Here is a 22,911-nt window from a genome sequence, read left to right as displayed (position 1 = left end):
GACTTTGGAAATGATATTTTGATATCACCAGACCTAGAGTGGGATTCAGTAGCCTTAAGAGGGATTTCCATTGTCATGGACAATGCAAAACCTCTGCACAGAGCCAGAAGCTATGTCACAGGACTTGGGGGAAAAATGTGGAGCAGCAGCTGAATTCCAGGAGTGTACCCTGACCACCAAAAAAGACATTAAACTCATATGCTTAGGAAACAAAATCTTCCTCCCATCTACATAATCAACTGAGCTTATAGAGAGATCCAGTCTATCCTAAAAGAGACACCTACAGATGATCAGCTGAATAATCTTTTAAGACTGTTGGGTTAATTCATGGAACTGAATCCCACTCTATTCCCTATATTGATCTCTCTTTACTATATCAGCATCTAAGGCACCTCATGTAAATGTGGAAACTTCTTTTGAGACACAGAATCTTAGATGACTATAATCTGGGCATGATTCCCATCTTGGGTTCTTGGAGATACAAATACTTGAATGATATCTTCAAATATGCATAAGAATTTTAAACAGAAATAACATATCCTGTCTGGAATTCCATAGAGATTACAAATGTATAGAAATATAGCAACAGATCGGATGTCCTCAGGTATCAAGTCCACCTTTCCACAGTTGTAGAACAAGTCTAAAACAAGAAATGTCCATTTCTTGCCCTTACACACACCAGAAGCCGTGACACACCAAGAGCTTAGACAATAACTAAAAGCACCACTGTGTTGAAAACATATGAACATGTATGATCTGTAAAGTCAAAAAGTGTATTGTTCCCAAGGCAGCAGTTTGTCCTGGACATAGTAATTAACAGTTGCAGCAAAACAAAAAAGGATCTCAAATTGTGGAGAGACCCAGGTTAGTGAAAGGCGCACTATGCTTCTTTTAAGGCAGCGGGCTTTGGGCTAGTGGTCTCTTCAGTTAGCCTACCTGGCTACACACTCTTCCAGGACTGAAACGAAACCTATAGTAAAAAAGTCCTTAAAATTATGAGGAGTAGCTGTTAGTTTTGGTAAGACATTTATGTTAACATATAAACAGGAATTACAAGCCAACTTTTCATTAACATATGGAACACATTTGCTGTGTTCTTGTAAGAAAGGTCCAAATACTCTAGATTTCAGTATCAGTTCAAAGTTTTTGTTTTATTATTTATAGCATACTGTACACAAATAATATATCAAAGAAAGAAAATAAAAATCTGAAATGAAAAGGAAGCAAATTCCCATAGGAGAGCTTTCTGGATTTTCTACACAAAAAGCAGATACAGTGACTCGACTCTATCTGAAAAGAAACAAAAAGAAAATGGCTTTGAGTCAATGTTCTTCTTAACAGACACACTTGAGGCTCATAAAGCTGAAAAGCAGAAGCTGCCAACAGCTGGAAAGAAACATATATTCTCAAATAAAATTATGATCTGATATGTAAGACATAGTTACATCATAAGGACACTTGGCCTTCTCACCAGGTGATTTTTTCCATGCTCTGTCAGTTTAGCAATTTTTAATCTGACTTCTTTTCAGAACTACTTCTTTATAAAAAAAGAATAATATTTATACTGAATACCATTTTAAATTGACTTAAAACAGAGAAATATTGAGAATTTCTAAATTTTGAGGCATGCAAAGAGAATTATAACATAATGGCAGTCTTTCTGAGTTTGAGAAAAAAATGAAGGACCTTGCTGTCAGCTACTTTATTGATCCATTATTAATTTTACTACAGTTAAAATTAGCATTAAATAACATCATCCAGATTTCCTTTAAGTCCCTGAGTCTCACCGTAGATGAGTCCCAAATGCCATTTCAGGCATGTTAACTGGAAGTGAAGCTCAGCAAAATCACCATTTGGTATCTGTTCAACCTGCACAGAAACTGTGCAGCTGGCCAAGTTTCTGATACCAGAGCTCACCTGATGCCTAGAATGCTGCACCTGGTAGTTCTCAGAAGAAATGTACTCCTGACAGCTCTGAAAACTAAGCACCTATTTCATGCATAAACCAGGTAAAGTGTTCCTCCAGTCCCAGGCCTATTACCTTAAGAGCTCAGACTTTGAGGCATGCTCAGAGCGTATGCAGAGGAATCAATCCCTCCATAAAGGAGAATGAAGTGTCCCTCTTTCCACCATTAGTGGTTGCACAATGATTATTGTGATTAGAAAAGATGTATATGATGCACATTTAAGTCCTTGCTTGGATAATTAAAGACACTGTTCTTGCTATTCCAGAGAATCCCTTACCCACAGCTTTAGGATGTTTAGAAAAATGTCTGTTTTTAGCATAAGACAGTGTGAGGGGAGAGCGCAGAAAATTTGAACTATTTCTGGTAGCTCTATTCAAATTGGGCCATTGCTCATTACTAAGAAAAGGTTCTTCAAACCAGATAGGAGAAAAGAACACGGAAGAAAGTGAGGAAAAACTCCAGAGAAAGGAATGAAAAATGTGGATCTAATTTGATTATCTTTTGAGAGCAAGGACCGATGTCACCTTAGTTTTGTTACTATGGCTCTACCTTCAGAGGAATTCCTGGGCAATAATCCTGCTGCAGAGAAAGGTGGGAAAAGCTATGATTAGCAACACTGCTGTTCACAACAGTTTCAACAGTGTAGCATATATGATTTCCCAGTCAATATGCTGGTGTAGTAGGTTTGACCCCAAAAAATTCAATTTCCAAGCTTCTCCACAATTTGTTCAGGAGTGAGAGAAATTTTCAGACAGATACAACCCAGTATGGGGGAAGGGAATTCTATTAAAATCACTAACACAATAAATATTTTATACATATATATATACAACAATTTTAAGTATGAAAACTATAACTAAAGAAACTTAAACTAAAGAATAAATAAATACAGACCATTAATACAATTTCTACCACCCCTGGATCCTCCCACATCATTTCAGGAGAAGTTTTCAGAGCGATAGTTAAAGTCTCTCTCTCTCGATCGGGGTTTTGGGGGTCGGGCTGCACTCCCACCGACTGCTCGGCCTCTGTCGAGCAGCTCCTCCTGGGTTTCGAGGGAACTCTCGTCTCACCAGGTCTTTGCCACAGTCAAGGAATTAAAGCTTTTGAGACTTTTTTTCCTGTCCCGTGGGGTTCCTCCCGGGGGATAAGGTTCAAGGACTCCTTTGTGCTGGATCTGTTCTTCCCCCCCCGGTCGCAGGATTTTTCTAGCTTTTGCGCAGTCTTTTATATACCCCGAAATTTCATTAGAGTCTCTTCCCAGAAAAACCTGCTCGGTTTAGCTCTGTGCCATATTCTAGGCCCGCTCTGCTCTGTGCTGTCTGCGCATTGCTGTCGCCGCTTGTTCACAAGGGCTCATCAGCCCGGGCCAGGGCCAGACGGCCCCAGGCCATCGCCGCCGCACCAGCAGCACGGCTGCCGCTCCAGCCTGTCCCAGGCTACTCTGTGGCTGCTGCAGGGCCCAGCCAGCTCCTCACCACCCCGCGGTGACGCCGGCTGGAAAACTCCTGAGGAGTTTCTCTCTTGCTCCAATGCCATGCCTGCCCGCCGGGGGCCCAGCTCCAGCCCCGGCCGGCCTCTCGGGGCTGTGCCGCTGCCCCCACTGGCAGTGTGTGTGGGGGGAACGGTGAAAAACTCCCGCAGTCCTGGCTGGGCCAGGGCAGCGGGGCCCAGGGGCTCCCCCAAACTTGGGGGGGACTCCCCTCGGCACTTACATGGCTGCCCGATTTTCCAACTATGCCAACAGCTTCCCTTCCCGCTGTTGTGGTATGTTAATTGCACAGGGGCGAAACAGCTCTCCAGTGGTCCTACATCTGAAACTTACTGGGGATTAACCATTTCCAGCCCTGGCGGGGAGGGGAGGGGGGGGCAGGTGGGTGAAACCACCACAGTTGGCACTCATGAAACATCCTTAGGTATTTAGCTCTGCCTAATATGATTACAATATGTTTCCACTAGAAAAATGGTCATGCCAAAGCACTTGCTCTGGCCCTTCAGCAAGGTGGCATAGCATGGTGATAGCAGGATAGTAAACTCACCACCTTCCAAACCAGAGTGACCTTGGGCCAGATGCCAATTAGGTGGCAGAGACCTGTGCACAGGATCTATCTCTCAGAGCCTGGAAGTTACCCACACATCTCTCTAGCATGTCATATAGGCCACACACAGTGAATAACCTCAGCCCATAGATGCTCTCACATGGGCAGTTACTGAGCACAGTGTGTCTTAACATGCTGCCTCTGGACGTTCATATTCCTGAAGCTCCTACTGCTTTGATTTTTTTATTACTTTCATCCACATCAGACACACTTCCATGGTTTCTAAGGCTTGCCTTCTTGGTTGGGACCAACATAGATGTTAGTCAGCAAAGGATCCACAATACACATATACTATGCCTCATTCTGGGACTTGGCAATGCAATAAAGAAAAGTGCTATTAAGGCCCAGAATTCCTTGCCAAGGACAATTGCAATAAGGAGGGTCGAAGTCTGCTTCTCATTACCCCTTAAGAGAGGAAAGGTCTAAGGCCTGAAAGACTAACATCCATTTGGCAAGACTACATTGTGCTACAAGTGGGATGACAACATTTAAGAATTTCCTCTTAGAGCAGGACACCTTTGAAATTCTCCGTAGAGAACTGCCTCTGGATATCCAGCATGAGACCATCATAATCCACCAGCCCATCCCAACAGAGAAAAAGATTGTCGTTCTTCACTCTTTAGAGCCTCATTACCCCAACTCTTGCCAAATACTGTGTAACCAATTAGTTTCAGAAAGCTTATGACATGCAGGAAGGTGTATGAGATTGCTGAGGCTATCAGCTACATCATCTACACATGACTAGTATTTAGAAGCAATTCTTGATATTTATTTTGGCATAAGTAGTAGGACAAAGATGTACTGAATAAGTAACTCTTCTTTAATTGGGTGTCTTGAAAGACAGCATCATGGGACAAATAAAATGTAAGCGTTAAAAGACTTAAAACAACTGAGGTTTCAAAATGGCAGTTTGTTCATATTGAGACACAGGGTTGCTCAGCCAGGCTTGACAAAAAACAAATGAAATTATCCTGGACTGTCAGTGTGCTACAGCAAAAGTTAAATAAAGTTTATGGTAGCAAATAATCACAATATATATCACCCTTCATGCTGACAGAGATAGATATGTTTGTTCTGCACCATCTTACAATATTGTGAAAATTTTAAGAGTCCACGTTACTTTTCCCAACTTCGGTTCACTAAGACAAATTGAAAACAAATTCCAGTACATAGCCAAAGGGATTTCCTTTGCTAGAGACTATTGACAAATGTACAAACCCATCACATTGCATTCTCCTGCAAATATTGGTATCAGAGCGCTTGGAAACATAACAACGACTTCCATTGCTCGAATTCAATCAAGTTCTGTAAGTGCAAGATTTCTGGAAGAATAATGAAGCCAATTATCATGGGAAAAAAATCTTAGTTTTTCTGGATAAATACATAACTGCATATGTGATATTTTAAATTATTGACTTTTTCAAAAATTTAGGGGAGGAGGGAGGTTTCACCCTATGAAAAATGTTAAAAACAAACACTATCAGACCTTTCAAACCTCTTGCTTTCAGTTTCCGATTCAGTCTTCTGGCTCTCCCATGGTCCCTTCAGTCTGTGGTTTTGCAGCTTCACTGCTGCAGAGCCACACATGTCAGATGTCACATGTCAACCTGTTTTAGCATGCATGGATTTTACAAAAGGAACACTATTAAAGAGCAGAATAAAATATTAACAAAGTACTGATCATGCACTGTGTTTTAGCTATTCATAACAAGATGAAATCAGTTCTTATGAAATCAGCAAGTAATGTGGAAAAGTCCCTGGACTGTGTGTGAAATGTTATTTCAAAGACCTTGCCCATCCTTTGGATTACAAACCATTACCATTGTAACCCATTCCTTCAAAACATTGCTGAGAAGGTGACATGACTGGAATTAACCCTTGTTCTACAGAACTAAGAAATACTCTTTATACCTGTCTCTGATCTTCTTTAAGTAGACATTTAAATAACCAGTGTATAAAATGGAATCACAAAGCTGGAACCAAAACTGCAACAGCAATGTAATAGAAATTTAGAGATATATGAATTAAAAAGAGATTAGATATTTTTTGTCACTAACCATATCCCTGCCAAATTGGCCTACTTCACCAGTATTAAATACAACAGATTATTTAATATTAACTGAATTATAAAACATATTCTAAATTTCCACAATTTAGAAGTCTCAGACAAGATTATTACTTCTGGCAATATCTTAAGGGATTTCTTCCTAGATGATTTTTAACCATGTACTTTAGCAGTACAGCTCTGACCTCTGGTGGTTCAGTGAAACAGCATTGCAGGGAGGATAACACACTAATCTAGTCTCATAAACAATTTCATTTAAAGCTGGAAAACGTAGAAGTTGCAGCAAAGCCATGCAATCAGTCAAGGACTAACTGTTTCATTAAACAACTGAAAATTAATTACAGGCTAACAGCAGTACTATGTTTGCCTTATGCCAACGTCCCTCTGATTGATGAGGTGTTTTGACATTCAGCAGATGACTGCTCATTCCCGTTGGGAGCTCTGTATTAAGTGAACCCTATTATTAGTCTCTTAGCTATCTGCATAGTTTGGTTAACTTATCTTTTTTTGGTAAACTTACCTTTAGACCAAGAGATATCTATCACTGCCTTCAGAAAAACAAGTAAATCAGGTTAGGGATAAGTACATTCCAATTTTTCTATCATCTAAGAATACCTGATTCCTGCAAAGGCTTATGAACCACTGACACATTCAGTAAAAACTTAACACTTCCACAATACACTCCAGACTTCAAAGAGTGAGAATCTTAGGTTTCCTGTTATTTTTGTCCTACAGTGAAAATTAAATCCAGAACTCTGAAAAGATTACTGCAATGATTTTCCAATTAAATATGGGAGGCTTCTACATGAAGACTGCAGAAAATACACAAGAGGCAACATTAAATTCAGATGTCTTCATCTAGAAGGCCAAAGAAGGACACAAAGTGACAGGAATGAGGGCTGCCTACTTCAAATTCCCGACACAGGGTAAATGATGTAGGGACAGTCTGAATAGGATAGCCACAGTTACTCTGCTATGCTCCTTCCTACATATCCTACTGTCTCCAGCACATAAATCCTTATGAAAGCACTCATACAGTTGATTCTCTTAGTCACATTATGTACCTACATTAGTGTAACTAATGTTATTCTGATTCGATGTGAACTAAGCAAATGGGAATCACACCAAACTAGACAGACAGAACATAACAAGGACGTAATTATTGGAATAAAAAATAATAATAAAAAAAATTAAACAAAGATACCTCTTCCAAAGAGTGACAAATGTGCTGCACTTTCATATCATCTGTACAAGTTCAAAATGCAAATATGTTTTCCAGATTCTGAGTACTGCAAGACGAGGCCAACAAGTCTGTTTCTTATGAATTCTGGAACACTCAGTCAAAACAGCCCATCCAAAAATTAATTATGTAGAAATAATACATTTCTTTGCTTATTCATTGCAGTAGCAGCACAATAAAAGACACGCTTTTTAATCTTCTAAGGAGAAGAAAACATCATATTTCTATCCTTATTACATATTGACTCACTATCCACATCAATTTTGTTCATAATAGAAACATACATATTATATTTTAACAAATTAAGAATAATTTGACAAAAATTTCTAGGGATTCCAGAGACTGTCCTAAACTTTGTTACACTGAGATTCTTGCATCCAGACATCACTGACTTAATTAGAGGGCCTTGTTTTATTGTACCACTGTGCTTTGCCATGACAACCTCACTGTTCAGTAAAAACAAGTTGACTGCTATGATCAGTCATGTTGGATCAACTGGTACTGGACAAATTCTCTTCCTTGAAATACTCTAAATGTAATGGTTTAATTGTAAGCCACCCTTTATATGCTAATAAGCTATGTAAGTTTGGCATCACAGACTCATACCTGAATTTTTGGCTGTATCTGTATTGCCCTAAGTTCTCCTTGAAGTGCCTACAGTGCCAAACTTCTCAAACCACAGGTTCCCTAGCTCTTGGAAAAAGTATGACAGCTATCCCAATTCCAAACACAAACAACAGATTGACTTAACATCAATTAACATCACGAGACATTAATTATTATAAGCATGCTTTGGAATTTTCATAATGTGTTCTATGCAAGCACAGGGCAAGAAAAAGACCAGGCAGAGTAGCCTTCTTATATATAAAGTGTAACCTGGACTGTGTGACCTAGTCTGGCCCAAGCTAACTCTGTGTGCCTGCCTCCAGATCATCAGGGTGTTGATCTACCCTGACCACTGTCCATCTCCTCAGTTCTTACCTCCTTCTCCCTCCCTTTCTCAAGAAAACAGAAAAACTGCATCCAAAAATCAGTCCTATAACCTCAGTCTCTGGTTTACTCTCTGTGGCTCATGCCATTTCAGATTTAGCATCTGCTATTAAATTCTTGCTTTATTTGCTATCCTGAAAAGGATTGTTAGCTCCTAAATTCATTCTGATATTCTCTGTGTACAGAAATCCAAGCAAGTCTTTACCCACTTCATCTCCTATTGAACAGTTTGTGCTTTGTCCAGTAGGAGCTGTCAAGTTCAAACAACCGGGAAGCAATGAAGAAGGGATGGTAATTAAACATTCTGGGTCAGGTTGCCCATCTTGCTCCTCCTTCATGTCTATTAGCTTCTGGTAGGAGTGAGAGAGTCTTTTATGCAGGACTGGAAAGTAAAGTGTTAGAGATGCAAATAAGTTCAGGGTGGAACAAGATGGAGATGTTGAAGAAGTTGTGGAATAGAGATTGTCTCCAGGTGTCGCATACATCTGTGATGTGAATCCCCTGATCATCTTCCTAAGGTTTCACAGTGTCCTGCAATGTAGATGAGGTAGTGCAGCTATAGGCACCTTCACTGCAACTTCCATCAGAAGAGAAAATTGAAAATAATACATGACTGGAACTGAGTAGCTTCAAGTGTTATATTTGTCTGATAGAAATCATAGATAATTTCTAATCATAAATCAACTTCTTTAATAATCAATCCAGAAATCCAACAAAGATGACTAAATCACTAAATATAACTCAGAAAATTCTGAAAACCAAGACTGTTTTTAAGGCATCTCTGCTAAGCATCTCAAAACTGAGGGATAAAGGTTCAGTTTGAGGAGACATAATTTTAGTTGTCTATAGTGTTAATGCTCCCATAGTCAGAGGAACTCTTCAATGCAGCCAAGAAGTCTTCAAGCAACTGGAGCCTACCCAAAATACCTACTTTAGAGTGAGCTGAATTGATTTCTAGGCTTTGTGGAGTGTAACAAAGACTTAAGCTCCCACCTCACTTATAGTTATTTTATGTGTCTTAATTACACACTGAAACCTACCCCAAGTCACTTCAAAACATTTATTCCATGATATTTCATGTTTTCTTGACCTCTACTGCCTGTGAATAAATCAGCAGGTTTCTCTGTAACTTTCTCTGCCTGCATTCAGGAAGGAAAAACAAATGTTCAGTGAACAAAATAAAGATAAATTGAATAAGAATGCTGTTCATCTCTATTCACCAACAGTAAAATTCCATTTAAGCAGTCAAATTAGAAATATCTACCTACAAAAGAGTGGATGGTTGTACTTGACAAGGTGTATCTGACCTTAAAAATAGGCAGAAGCTGTACGTACCCAGAGTAGGAAATGTTAATCACAGGGATTTATAACAGCCCACACAGAAAGTCAGTGGCATAACTGAGTTAGAATGCAGGAGTTCATGTCTCTTTGCCCTTATTTTCATCACATGCCCACAGTCTATCTGACTTGAGCACTTTCTACTCATAGCATGCTGTCCTGTCTTTTTTTTTTTTTTTTACTCAAATGAGAGGGACCATACTTGAATCACTGTCTCAGCCTGAGCATATGAATCTGACTCAGATTCACAGGCCTGCATGCCATTTAATTTTGAAACAACACAAGAAAATAAAAAACAGCCTTGCAATTTTGTACTGGGACAAGTGTATCACCTATGGCTACAGAACTCTGGTATTCTGTTCCCATAAATGCATCAAATGTACTAATCATGCAGATCCACTTACAGACAGATATTACTAACGAAAGTTTGTTATTGTTAAAGAATAATCCGATTTCTATAAATTACCAATGAGACTGACTTCTCACACACAGAGAAATTTTTAAAACTAAAAAGCTCGCAGTCCCATCACAACACTTAGATCTGAAAATTCTTGCACTGCCTTTTCTGGCTTGTATTTTTATTGTTCAACACAATGAGCAAACTGAAACATATATTGTAAAAGTTGGTACTTGTCTAAGAAATTCTGGGAAAAAATTGCTCTAATAATAGGTATCAGAGATTTATAGTCAATCTTTGACTGACCTTTTTATAGATAACTGAGCTCTTTTTCAGTTAATTCAGGACCTGAAGAGCCCATCTGCCTGTTCATGGCAAGATCAGCTATGCAGGTAGACCAGGTTGCTGAAGGCTTTGTACACTCAGGACAACAGGTAGGCAAGAAAGGGGAGGTAAGAAACTGAGAGCTTTTTGTCCCAAGAAGGTACCTGGGGTTGCACGTGCAGGAAAGCACCTTTCCAAAGGAATGGATTTACTTTCCCTCAGTCTCAGAAGGGAAAGAAGAGTCATTGCAAACATTTCTGCCATAGCTCATCTCCCAAAAGAGCCTTGCAGCAGCATAGTTATTCCCTCTTCCTCTTGTGGGGCTGTGAGAGTAGGATCAACTGATTTCAAAGCTTAATTTAGTGAATAAACAATGCTGAGAGAACTAAAATGTATTGTCTAGTATTGTTCTGTCAGTATTACAGAACAAACCATGGCCTCTGTGTTCTCACAGCTGCGCTGAGCAGGGCACATCTCCAGGATGAAGGACCACCGCCTCCCTAAGATCTTGCTTTATGGTGAACTTGCCACCGGCTGCCGCAAGAGAGGAGCCCCAAAGAGAAGACACAAGGACTCCCTGAAAAAACATCTCAGCCTTGGCCATATTGATCACCATAACTGGTCTACTCTGGCCTCCAGTCGGGAGGCCTGGAGACACACCATCTATAACACTGAGGATGCTTTTGAGAACACACGCAGGATCACCCTTGAGGAGAAAAGACAATGCAGAAAGAATCGTACCTTGCAGAATATACCACCTAAGGAGTCTTTCTGCTGTGCCTTTTGCAACCGGACGTGCCTGTCTCGTATTGGCCTTTTTAGCCACCAGCTTGTAACAAATGTGGGTAGAGCCCTCCCCAAATCTTCATTCACAAAGTCTAGCCATGATGACAGAACAAACCAATTTTGAAGACCCAAGGCAGAAAAGCCACAGTGAAAGGGATGAAGAATGGAGGGACCTTAAGAAGACATCTATATATAAGAACTCAAATGCAGTTATCAACAAACCTGAATTGTCTTTCTGGAGTCAGCTAAAGTCAAATGCTGATTCATCTAGTGGTGGATTTCCACTGCAGAGCCCTTTCTGTAATAAAGCACACTAGCCTTTAGGAGCATGGGGTACACAGACTCTAATCTGTTCCTCTCATCTGTTATACCATATAAGGTTCTTGACTCAAACAAAAGAAAATCATGTTTCCTACTGAGGTCTAAAAGGGGGATGCTGCTATCAGAAAAAGGAGTTTGGGACACTGAGTTATGGGCAGACAACAACACTTGCTCAGTCGAACAACAGAATTCAGTTTGCTGGGATGACGAGGGCCTAAGGGCAACTGACAAGACTGCAGAAGTTGCGTGAAGTCCTACGAGGACTACAGGGAATCAAGGTTGGATTTAGAGACTGACAGAACATGGAGTTTTGAGAGCAAATAAGAATCAAAAAGAAAGAATAAACAGCCTGTTTCTATAGGGAACCAGAAAGACTCCACAGGTGGCTGTGAGGGACCTGTGCCACTTAACACATTCAGAAACCATCTGGGCAAATGGGTAAACAACAAGGTGGCAACATTCTATAATACCAAATTTCTAGTGCTGAGAGGCCAGTAGTATAGAAAATGGTGAGATCTTGCAGACAAGACAGTACAATGCTAGAAGGGCTTGTAGAAAAGGAAATGCAGAATGCCTGTTCTCTCCAACGCCTTCCCCTCATAATGCAAACACAGCAAAGCAAAGGTAGAGGCAAAACTGGGTCCACAGTATTCATTCATTTGAAATGACCCAGCCTGAAATCCTGTACTGGGTCTTATTCTCAGTTAACAGTTTCCTGAGAAACAGAATACAAAAACTCATATATGAGAAAATGGAAAGCTTAATGAAAGCACAGAAGGAATGAGGGGAAATGACTTTCAGTACTCCTTGTTGCCATTTCCCGTTCTGATGGAGAAAGCACAGTTTGGCAGCAAGAGCTGTCAATGACATTTAGCCAGTTAACTACAAGATTACTCACTGCATTATTTCTTGGATAGCATCTGTCTTCAAATGCTCTGCATGTGTACGAGGAATGGTAATAAGGGATCTTAAAAAGATGGCTTTTTAAATGACATATGCTGCACAAATAAGAAAATAAGACGATGGACAAATTAAAAAATAGATGGAACAAATTGTAAGGTGATTAGATGTGTTGGTACACTCCCTCGTCGCCTGCCCTCAGGCCTGCTCTACAATCTCAGCAGTTCCTGACAAGCCTTGACCAAACCAGCTGGGCAGTGAAGCACCCTTTACAGCACCAGTTGGACAGTGAAGTGCCCCTGACCATACCAGGAGCCCTTGAATGGAAAAGGTGGAAACGTCACTGACAATAACAGGAACCATTAACTGCCTGACCATCCATTGACAGTCTTGGAATATTCCCTACCTGAATGGTAGCCCAAGTGGAACAGTATCATTGTTGCTGGACTTTTGGAAACAATTTCCAAATGTTTTCGAAACTTCAGCAATTACCAACCTGAGGATGGAAACTTTGAGGATGACTAAAGACAATCAATTTGCGACCCTATAAACAGTGGTCCTAAATGAGGCCCTCTGAGCTCTCCTGGACTGCAGTGGGCTGTACCAGCACCTCCCTCTGAGTGGGACACACCCCAGAACTTGTGAACCCTCAAGTCTGCAATATAGAAAAGACTGTCGCTGATGACAAGGGCTAGGCTGATACTCCACCCCTCACATGCCTTCCTCTAGGTGCAACCCATGCCTGTTGAGGAATGTTAAGGGATTTGTGGAGAGTATTTCACTGAAACTGAGAGGAATTTTTAATAGGTACCTTTACACATTTAGATATAGCTGTATACCTCTCTTTGCTTGTGTGCATCTGTGTGAATTTATCATGACATGAATGTTGCTATTATGAATCTATAATTAAGTCACTGCTTTTAATTGTCGTAAATCCTATTTAATCACTTTTTAATTGTTAAATCGGTTAATAATTAAGTGCTGCTAAACCCTTTTGCACCCTTATCTTTTGTGTTTATATCCTTTGCACCTTCATCTTTGAATCCCCAGTCTCTGTGTAAATTATTCTATGTTGATTCCAATCCAATTTTACTCTGTATGTTTCATCTACATAATAAGCAATAGAGTGAACCTTGCCATCAACTCTGTTAAAGTTGCACTTTCACAAATTCATATTAAAATCTGCTTTTTGCCAATACCTTTGACGGTTGTTCTTTAAGTGGGTTACACTCAAGAATGGACAAGATGGACAAGCAACAAGAGGGACTACCAGCCCTGAGGACTGATTTTCCATTTTTTTCACTGGAAAAGTCATTGGGTTCCCAGATCACTTTCAAACCTCCAGCTTTGCTATTTCAAAGTCTTCAGGTTTTTCCACATGGATTGTAGAGAGCACAGAGAACACAAAGACAACTGGATAGAAATGAAGAAAATATGAGTTGGTATAGGAAAGTCTAAGATTTCCAAAAGAATGAGTAACTGAGGCAGTTTTCATAATGAAATCCACTCTGGTCATTTAAGAGGGAAAAGACTATATAGAAGTTAATGTTTCAAATTATCTCAGCCTGATGCTCAGAATTCCTTGGAAAGGAAGATGGTGGTGAGGAAGTTCACCTACTACAATCAGTAGCTAAATGACCAGGAAAGCACATCCAGTGCTCCCAACTTAATCACTGAACTCAGAATAAAAGTCTCTGAATTTACTGCCTCCTATTCTGAGCAAGTATAGCAAAATTCAGAAAGGTATTACAGTATTTGAATGCCCATCACCAATCTTTCCTATCTCAAAAGCATCATCACAAATCCTACAATCTTTGCAGGAGGATAAGGACATGGATAGAATCTCCCAAAAATCTGCATATTTTAAAATAGAATTATAAAGAAAGTAATTGTTTTGATTGACACTGATGTTTTATACCTCTAGTTTTAATGATCTTAGATTTACTACTGTCATGTAAGTGATTTTTAGCTAGTTAGCTCCAGTGACAAACTATCTGCAGTGAAAAGACTAATTTTCAGTAAAATACATATGACTAATATATGCCAAGTCAAGCAGAAGATGGTAGAATGACCATAATAGACTTAGAACAGATAACACTAAGCATTCACAAGACCATAACTATAATAATGTCTGTCATTGTGTAAAAGTTGACCATATGTTCATCATTTATTCCAGCTGCACACACTAAGGAATACATATTAATTAGTTTCTGATATGGGGACAAAGAGGGCATAAAGAGACAATATGTTTAGAGCATTCACAAAATCATCCATGATCTAAGATGCCTAGTTCCTCTTTTGAGAAGAAAGCCCATTTCCAGATCCAACACTGAGATGCCTTTGGCCAGATTCTCCAGCCCAGACATATCCCAACGTGGAGGTAGCTCTGGAAGAAGGTCATACACCCTCCAGGAGACCGAACATAACACAGGTTATTGCTGAGGTCTGAGAAAATGTTTCTGCCTTGGATACCAGGTATTTTGGGGAGTCTTCAGGCACATCAGGGCTATGCATTACACTCTTGAGAGGTTAGATCTCCTCATTCCAGCCCAAAGTGAAGTAAAAAGGCATTCAAAACATGAATCCTGGTGGTACAGGCTAAGAACACAGCTCAAGTGCCAATCTTTCATTTTCTACAGCCAAACAGTGAATAGCTGAGAGTAAAGTGATAATTTTTTCCACATAACAATAATCTTTCTAGAGGAATGGACCAGAAAATGTGACATTGGGATTATTAAATAAGCCTTATTAAGGAGGTCTTATGAAATTTCTGCAGCTACTCAGGTCACCGTTTCTCTGCAGTGAATGCCCATGGGACTTTCTGGCATTTGGCACACTGGCAAAGAGCCGTTCCCAAAGCAACACAACGTGAGCCAACAGAAGACCTGATCAGATGGGCACTGAGAAGTAACAGATTGTGCAGTCAACTAAGAGTTGGCATCACGCTCACCAAGCTAGACCATGGCAAAAGAACATGTTAATGTGTAGGTCCTTCAAAGAGGGTGAGGATGTTGCTGGGCAGAGAGGGGTAGCCTGTCTAATCCAAGTGAAACATGAGAGAGTTTAGACACACAAGAACTTCCTGCAGATTGCCACTCTGGTGGCGAGCCAGAGCTCCACAATGTTGCTCTGAGCATCAGATGAAGCTGAGATGAAATGAGATTTAATTTATGCCTGTATTTTGCCATGTTCAACTCTTTAATCACGTTAAAATACAGAAAGTTACAGACTTAAGCTGAAATAAAAAAAATTATAATTAATACTTTCAAAACAAAGCCCAGCTAACAGTTTAGCACTCTCACATTCCCAGTGTTCTTCAGTTCACAACAAAATTGACCCAAAAGTGGCTTTCACAATGACAATCATGTTCTGACAACTTTTACAGTTACTGGGCAATGTGAAGAAGATGGCATACAGTGCAGAAGTTTAGAAAAATTTAGGTTAAAAGGTAGCCCAACTGCATGCTCAAAGGTGAGCTAACTTCAAAGCTGGATCAAATGCAGCTGCAGAACTGCTGTACCATACATCTATTAAGCACCTGGATGAGTTGAGGAAGAAATGCCACCTGCTCCTGGACCAGGATGGGATCCTGATTACCTTTTCTCTGGTGTTCAGGAACAACATGGGCTCCTAACAAACCAATAAAGTAGCTTCTCAATTGCTGAAATTAGGTGTCCAACTTGTTTATGCCCACAGCTGAAAAACACTGATCTCATCAGAGGTTTTTATTCTGTGTACTGAGAACCTCTGAGAGACTCTAGGCACCATCACCAATTATGACTCACAACATTTTGGCTATGCTGTGAGACACAGAAGGGCTACAAAGAATACAGTGCTGAAATCAAAACAGTGTCAGCACCAGGACAGAGTACCTGGGTGGTCCTCCAGGAAGCACTTCACTCTGTCCAGAGCTACCTGGAGCTCACAGCGTTTAAACTTTCTTGAAGTCACTCCTTTTTAGGACAAGTCAGCACTGCAAGGTTAACAAAGCCATTGAAAGGTAGTCTTAGGTGTGTTTTTTTCCCCTAGGACTGGCTGCTGGATCACAGGGTAGAACATTCACTTATTGCTGTGAGCAAATAAATTATGACTCAGCTGGAAGTTTTAGAAAGGCCTGGAAGTAACATGCTACAAGTCAGGTAAGTGCTGTACTGAGGGACAGTATGTGCCATGTATAGTGGAGATGTGCCTAGGAGCGCTTGGAAATACTTAAGAGTATGGATGCCCTTAGAAGTGATCTAACACAGCACTGTACGCATCTCATGTGATCCTGGGACTAGTTTATTTTAGCCACATCCTTCGACTCTCCTGTTCATGTTGTGGGAAGATAAAATATTTTTTCCCCAGTTCTTATTCTTTTAGGAATACAAATAATAAATTAACCGTTTTCCTAACATGATGATGTTACAATCCTTTATCATACAGACATTTTATCAAGCAATAGTGATGTTTGTTAATCTGTAACAACATATGTGTTGTTACAAATCCAACAACAACATTGAATGGCACGTTGAATATGAGTCAGCAGTGCCCTGGCAGCCAGGAGGGCCAACCGTGTCCTGGGAGGCATCAGGCAAAGCATCACCAGCCAGTCGAGCAAGGGGATTGTCTGGCTCCTCTCTGCACTGGGGCAGCCTCACTTCAAGTCCTGCATGCAGTCTTGGGTGCTACAAAGTAAGAAAGACATTAAGCTTTTAGGGAGCGTCCAAAGGAGGGACAAGAAGATGGTAAATGGCCTTGAGGGGAAGAGATATGAGGAGCAGCTGAGGTCACTTGCTCTGTTCAGCCTGGAGAAGCAGAGACAGAGGGGAGACCTCATCCTACCCTACAACTTCCTTGTGAGGGGAAGAGGAGGGACTTCTCTCAGGTGACTAGTGGCAGGATCCAAAGGGATGGCATGAAGCTGTGTCATAGGAGGTTTAGGCTGGATTTTACAGTAAGGTTCTTTACCCAGAGGGTGGTCAGGCACTGGAACAGGCTCCCTAGGGAGGTGGTCGTGGCACCAAACCTGAGAGAGTTCAATAAGTGTCTGGACAATGTTCTCAGACACATGGTGTGATTTTTGGGGTTGTCCTGTGCAGGGCCAGGAACTTGACTTGATGATCCCAGTGGGTTCCTTCCAGCTCAGGATACTCTGAATCCTCCCTGCTCTCAAAAGAAACCAGTTTCCACGACGTGCTGCTAGCCGGGAGTCACACACCAAAAACCTTCAAATATCCTTACAGCACCCTTGAGACACACGGAAACCTATTCTGACCTTCATAACGGAATTAATCCTTCGCCTCGAAGAACTCTCCCAGCTCTCTTTTTACCACTGAACCCTCCGGACTTCCGCACCGCAAACAGCGCCGCCAGTCTCTCCCCGCCCTGCCCGCCCGCTCTCCATGGCGCCGCTCCCGCCCCTTCCGGAGCGGCTCGGAAGCGGCGGGGTGGATGGTCGGGCGGGCGGCGGGGCCGATGTGCCGGGGGCTCCGCGGGACAGGCCGACAGGTAGCTGCGCTTGGCGGAGCGCGGGGGTCCCCCGGGTATGGCACTCCCCCGACCGCGCCGGGGAGGGGGCGGCGGGAGGTGTCGGGACTGGGACCCGTCCTGCACCCTCGGCTTAGGCCGGCCCGGCCCTTCCTGGCCGGCCGCTGCCCTCGGTCGCTCTCCGCCCCGGCAGACGCTTGCCGTGAGTCAGTGTTAAACTAACATCGCAAAACAGGGCTGGAAGACACCGCTAGTGGAGGTGTTGGCTGGGAATAACACCTGCTCGAAAGCAAAACAAAAGAACTGATGGAGTGTGCTAAGCGCTCTGATTGTCATTAAATATTTTAGCCTTCTGTGCATCTGAGGATATGATATGTGGGATGTCTAGGCAGACTGCTGCAATAGAGAAGAGTACTTGGCTATATAAGCTTACTTACATGCTTATTACTATTTAATGTAACTAGTGCAAAATGATTATAAGGAGGAGTAGTAGTCATTAGAAGGAGAACCTCTACACTAGCAGTGAATGGAACTCTTTTGTTTCTACGTTTGGAGGAAAGGATACTATGCAAATGACATTTCAGTACAACTAGCTACGAAAAATCTTATATTTAAATAAAATACTCATTTAGTTTCTTAGTGATATTTTTACTCTTTTTTTTTCAGTACCCCAATTGTGACCATAAAATATGATTCTTTGCCTGCTGCACCAAACTCCCTGAGTACTTCTTTTGTAGTTTGGTCACGTGGCCTCAACTACAATGGTAAGTTACGATTCGGATAATATATTTTCAGATCCTTTTGCTCTAGCGTGCTACCTGTCTGGCTGACGAGGAGAATACCATCAATGTTTCACATCTTCTTTAAAAAAATTATTTTGCATGTCACTTCTGGGCTCTGACATTCCTTTTTTCATTCCTTCATAGCTTGCGAATGCTTCTGAACACTTAGTCACTGACCAGTGCATCATAGGAATTGTCATATGAAGCTAGTGGTGGGTTTTCAGTCACAATTGATGGACAGTTGGGTGCATATAAATCCTGCTTCCACATAGTGTTCTGTTCACTAGTCCTAATATTGCTTTGGATTGTTACCTAGTGTTAAGCAGTCAGGAAACTGAATATCTGAAATCATGCAGTTATCCACTAGACTTAAATAGAAAGCATGAGTATTAGACATTTTCATTAAAACACCTAGACACTTGAAAATTTACATGTTTTGTAGTGGTGGATTCTAAGAAGTAATAGCATATTAAGTAGATGGCTTTTTTCGTGAACAGGTAAGAAATTTCGTGTTAGGTATGTTGTAGATGAATGGTAAAATGCCTGAGTGGTTTTGTTGTATATTTCTTTGTTGTTACTTTGTTGTTGTGTAATGTTTTTCTTCCTTGAATTCTATTATAACAAAATATGAAATATTCACTATCTGTGAAATAACTGGTGCTACCTTGGATTGGACATGGCTCACGCGCCTTCTGTTCCTTGACGTTCAAGTAAAGGTATTTGCTTTCACGAACAGCTCATAGGGGTGGTTTAAACTGAGGAAATAACACAAATATGTATGTGGGAAGAGATATCTATTACAAATGTTTTAAGCTTTACTGAATATTAGAGCTTGTTACATTACGTTCCTAAGGGCATTATCCACCTGTCCCTGAAATTACTGCATTGCTTCTCTGGACTTTCGTGGGGCTGAATCAAGTCCCAAGCATTCTCCTACAAGACTTTAGTTCTTAGTATTGTTCTCTCTCTCCTCCCTGCCCCGAATCAGTTTCATTGTCTGGTGCTGTGGTGGTTTGGGCTAGGCCTTCCTTGGTGACCAGTTTGTAACCAAGGAAGGGTCCAGATTTACCCAGTATTCCCTACGATTTTTACGTAAGCCAGACTATAAGAAGAAAGGAGGAGAGGCCTTTGTTCTCTTTCCTTCCGGCGGCTTGGACGTGCAGGTTCCCTGCTGTTGAGTCTGCCGTGTTGGGGAGCGAGGCCTGGTTAGGCCTTGCCGACCCTGGGAGACAGAGGTTGCCGGCGATCAGTCCAGAGCGACTTTCGGTTGTCCCAAGGAGAGTAGTGAGATATTTCTTTGCTAACTCTTTTAGTTGTTTAGATATTGGGCCACTAATCGGGATATATATATATATTTTTTATTTTGGTTTTGTTCCTTTTCCCTTCCCCTTTCCCTTGCCCTTGTGAAATTGTATATATTTCAATTGTATATACTGTAACATAAGTGTAAATATATTTATATATATTTATATATATCACTTTAGCTGTCTCTCTCTCGTTTCGGGTTTTCTTGGTTGTTTTTTCTCCCTCTTCTCCCTGAGGTTTGGGGGGGGGACGACTTCTTGTGGTAAGGTTTGGAGACCTGGCAGGGAGCCAGCTTCAAACCATATCAGGTGCATTTAGCAGCTGCATGTTATTCCTGTACAAAGGACGCAGGACGCAAAGGAGGCATCAGAGCTAAAGTGAGTGCCAGAGGAGGAAAGTTAGGCACCAAGGAAGACTTTCTTTTTTTGTTTATTCTGGATTGAAATACTTGTTAAATTTTAGTCCAAGAACTCATTATTCTTTTTGATCTTCTTGAAATACAGGAATATTGGCTGCAGGTATACTGAAGTGAAAGACATTTCAGAGGAGCTAAATTCAATAAAGTAAATGGTATTGAGTATACTACGCAATGGGATATAGAGTAGCTTTTCCAGATTTTGCTGTGTTTTGGTAGAGTTGTCCAGACTTAGCCTACTTTAGAGGAAATCTGGAGTGGAAGCTGGTTTTGTTTCTTAGCCACCTAACAGTATGTCATAAGAAACTCTTCTCAAATTGTATTGTGTGCAGAAGTAACATTCTTAACAAAAGATCTTAATTTCCATTTTATGTATTAATACTTGGGCACCAGTATCTAGAAGTTAAAATGTTTTCTTCCCGGACAACTGTTGAGGGACACTTTGGCTTAGGCTTTCTGTTGAGTCGGTGACCACCTTAACAAAGGAGAACAGGTTATCTATTTGTCATCGCTAAGTGTTTCGGTTCATATTTGTTACTGCTTTTATTAGGTGTAATTTCTATTCCTATTTTTAATTTCAATTACCTTTCATTGTTCTAAGGCTACATAATTTAGCCAAACCTTGTGATACAGTTATATGAGATTTCAGCTTTTTAGTATGTGCTAAAGAATGTTTGAGCACATCTTATAATTATAAGTCCATATGTGTTGTTTTATGCATGAGGATGTTTAAACAAGTCATGTAATTTGAAAAACCCTTTGTGATTCTTGCAGCAACAAGCTTTAGAACAGGCATTGGATCGTGCTGAGGTAAGAAGCAGCTAAATTACTTGCTTGTACATAATATATTCATCTCACAGTTGTAAAAATACAAGTTATATTTTTATTTTGTCTGAAAAGCAGTGGAAAAGCATGTTATGTAAATATAGGTACGTGTATAAATAATCACCCATACATGTAACACTGAGTTTACAAAATTCTCACTACAATTGTTGTCATATATTTGTCTCTTACCCATTGTACTACAGACATCAAGTATGATGGTGATAGACTATGCAGGACTTCAGTTTTCCCTTTTTAAACTAGCATCTGTGTGCTGTGAAATAGGCAGAGCTCTACAAGACAGCTGGCAGAAATATATGGTAAAATCCTGTTTGTTTTTAAGGATAGCCCAGTTAGAACAAAGAGGCGAGTGTCTTCACATTCATGTTCTTTCCTGCTGACACGTGACACGTTACCTTGAACCATTCCTGTAATGGGAAATGTTTCTGTGGGCGATCCTCTCTTCACTGAAATTCTGAACTAAGCTGTTAATCAAAATACTTCAGACAAAGAACAGTGATTAGGAAAAACCTTATTAGAATATAAATCATATTTAATGTAGGATGATATCTCTCTTATTCTTTTTTAATAGGAATATTTAATGAACATGAATTGTATTTATAATGCACAGCTCTATAGAGAAAACAAATGTAAATGCAAAAGACAAGGGGAAAAGTAAACTTCCTGAAATTAGTTTTGTTGAGGAGTACTTGATTGTAGATGTTGTTGAGCCAGTATGCATAAATTTGGTCATATCTTAGTGAAGTACAGTAGTGTTAATTACTGCTGTAATTAAAAAACATGAATGCAGAATCAAGACTTTGTGTGCAGCTAATGCCATAGCCATGAAATGCTACTTTTGACAACTAAACTGAACTGTGTTCTTGTTGATGACTATAACATAGACCAAATTGTGTTCAGTACACTTTTGGAACAGTCATGTAGCATAGCTGCTAATTACTTTCTGTATATGTGGAACGCTGTCTGGTAATGGTCTAAAGTTGTGTGGTAGATAGAATTAAATTTCTTTGTAATGTATGTTAATTTTTTGGTTTACTCTTCTCTTGTAGTATATCATTGAAAGTGCCCGTCAGAGACCTCCCAAAAGAAAATATTTATCCAGTGGAAGGTATTAAGAGTTTCAGTATTCAGTTTTTAAATAGCATTTCTTTTGATTTAATTTTGGTTACATGTTAAGCTTTTTTAATTGCAGAAAATCTGTGTTTCAAAAACTCTATGATTTATATACAGAAGAATGTGAAAAAGAGCCCGAAATAAAGGTAAGTGGAAATTGCTGAGAAGCTTTTAATTGCTGTCTAAACAGGCAAGTTCAGAAAATACATTTTTTTATTTCAATTAATTTCTTTGTTAAAAGAAGAATAAACTCTTCCGACTGTAGTAGTTACCTAAGGCTAAGACTGAAGGAGAAACAATTATTATGAGTTTTGTGGACTAAACTGTGTAATTTAATAGCATCATCTTAGTCCAGTTTGAAATAAAAACAAGGTAATGGGAAGGCCAATGACTACCTGGTAACTGGTAACCCTAAATGTTTTTTTAGAGGTTATAAAGTAGAATGCTTGCTGAGGATTGTATTTAGTGTACTCTTGAGATGCTTTTCTTTATATGGAAAGAGAGAATTTCAAAAGAATGGTCTGGAATGGACAGATCTATCTAACAGGTTTATTAGA

The 22,911-nt window shown here is 40.3% G+C and overlaps 1 protein-coding gene and 1 long non-coding RNA gene across 16 annotated transcripts in view; one reads left to right on the top strand and one right to left on the bottom strand.

Moving 5' to 3' along the window:
* Nucleotides 1–1,124: 1,124 nt before the first annotated feature.
* LOC120324251 lies at nucleotides 1,125–3,762 on the bottom strand. Its single transcript, XR_005565418.1, has 2 exons — nucleotides 2,862–3,762; nucleotides 1,125–1,290 (listed from the first exon to the last, which is right to left on the bottom strand). It is a non-coding gene; the product is annotated as an uncharacterized LOC120324251 (long non-coding RNA).
* A 14,069-nt stretch (nucleotides 3,763–17,831) lies between these two features.
* SUPT20H (SPT20 homolog, SAGA complex component) overlaps nucleotides 17,832–22,911 on the top strand; it is a 34,742-nt gene continuing 29,662 nt past the window's right edge. For all 15 annotated transcript variants that reach the window (XR_005565419.1, XR_003544058.2, XR_005565420.1 and 12 more), the window contains exons 1-5: nucleotides 17,832–17,917; nucleotides 18,563–18,660; nucleotides 21,173–21,208; nucleotides 22,291–22,349; nucleotides 22,434–22,500. Coding sequence is in view for 12 of the 15 variants with exons in the window: in XM_039386218.1 (XP_039242152.1) it covers nucleotides 18,658–18,660; nucleotides 21,173–21,208; nucleotides 22,291–22,349; nucleotides 22,434–22,500 (165 nt within the window). In the remaining 3 variants the exon portion in view is untranslated. The remainder of the gene's footprint in view (nucleotides 17,918–18,562; nucleotides 18,661–21,172; nucleotides 21,209–22,290; nucleotides 22,350–22,433; nucleotides 22,501–22,911) is intronic.

Source organism: Pipra filicauda, unplaced genomic scaffold, assembly GCF_003945595.2.
Source record: "Pipra filicauda isolate LSUMZ 115617 unplaced genomic scaffold, ASM394559v2 scaffold473_size681673_pilon, whole genome shotgun sequence".
NCBI classification, from domain to species: Eukaryota; Metazoa; Chordata; class Aves; order Passeriformes; family Pipridae; genus Pipra; species Pipra filicauda.
This window is presented reverse-complemented; position numbering and strand designations above follow the sequence as displayed.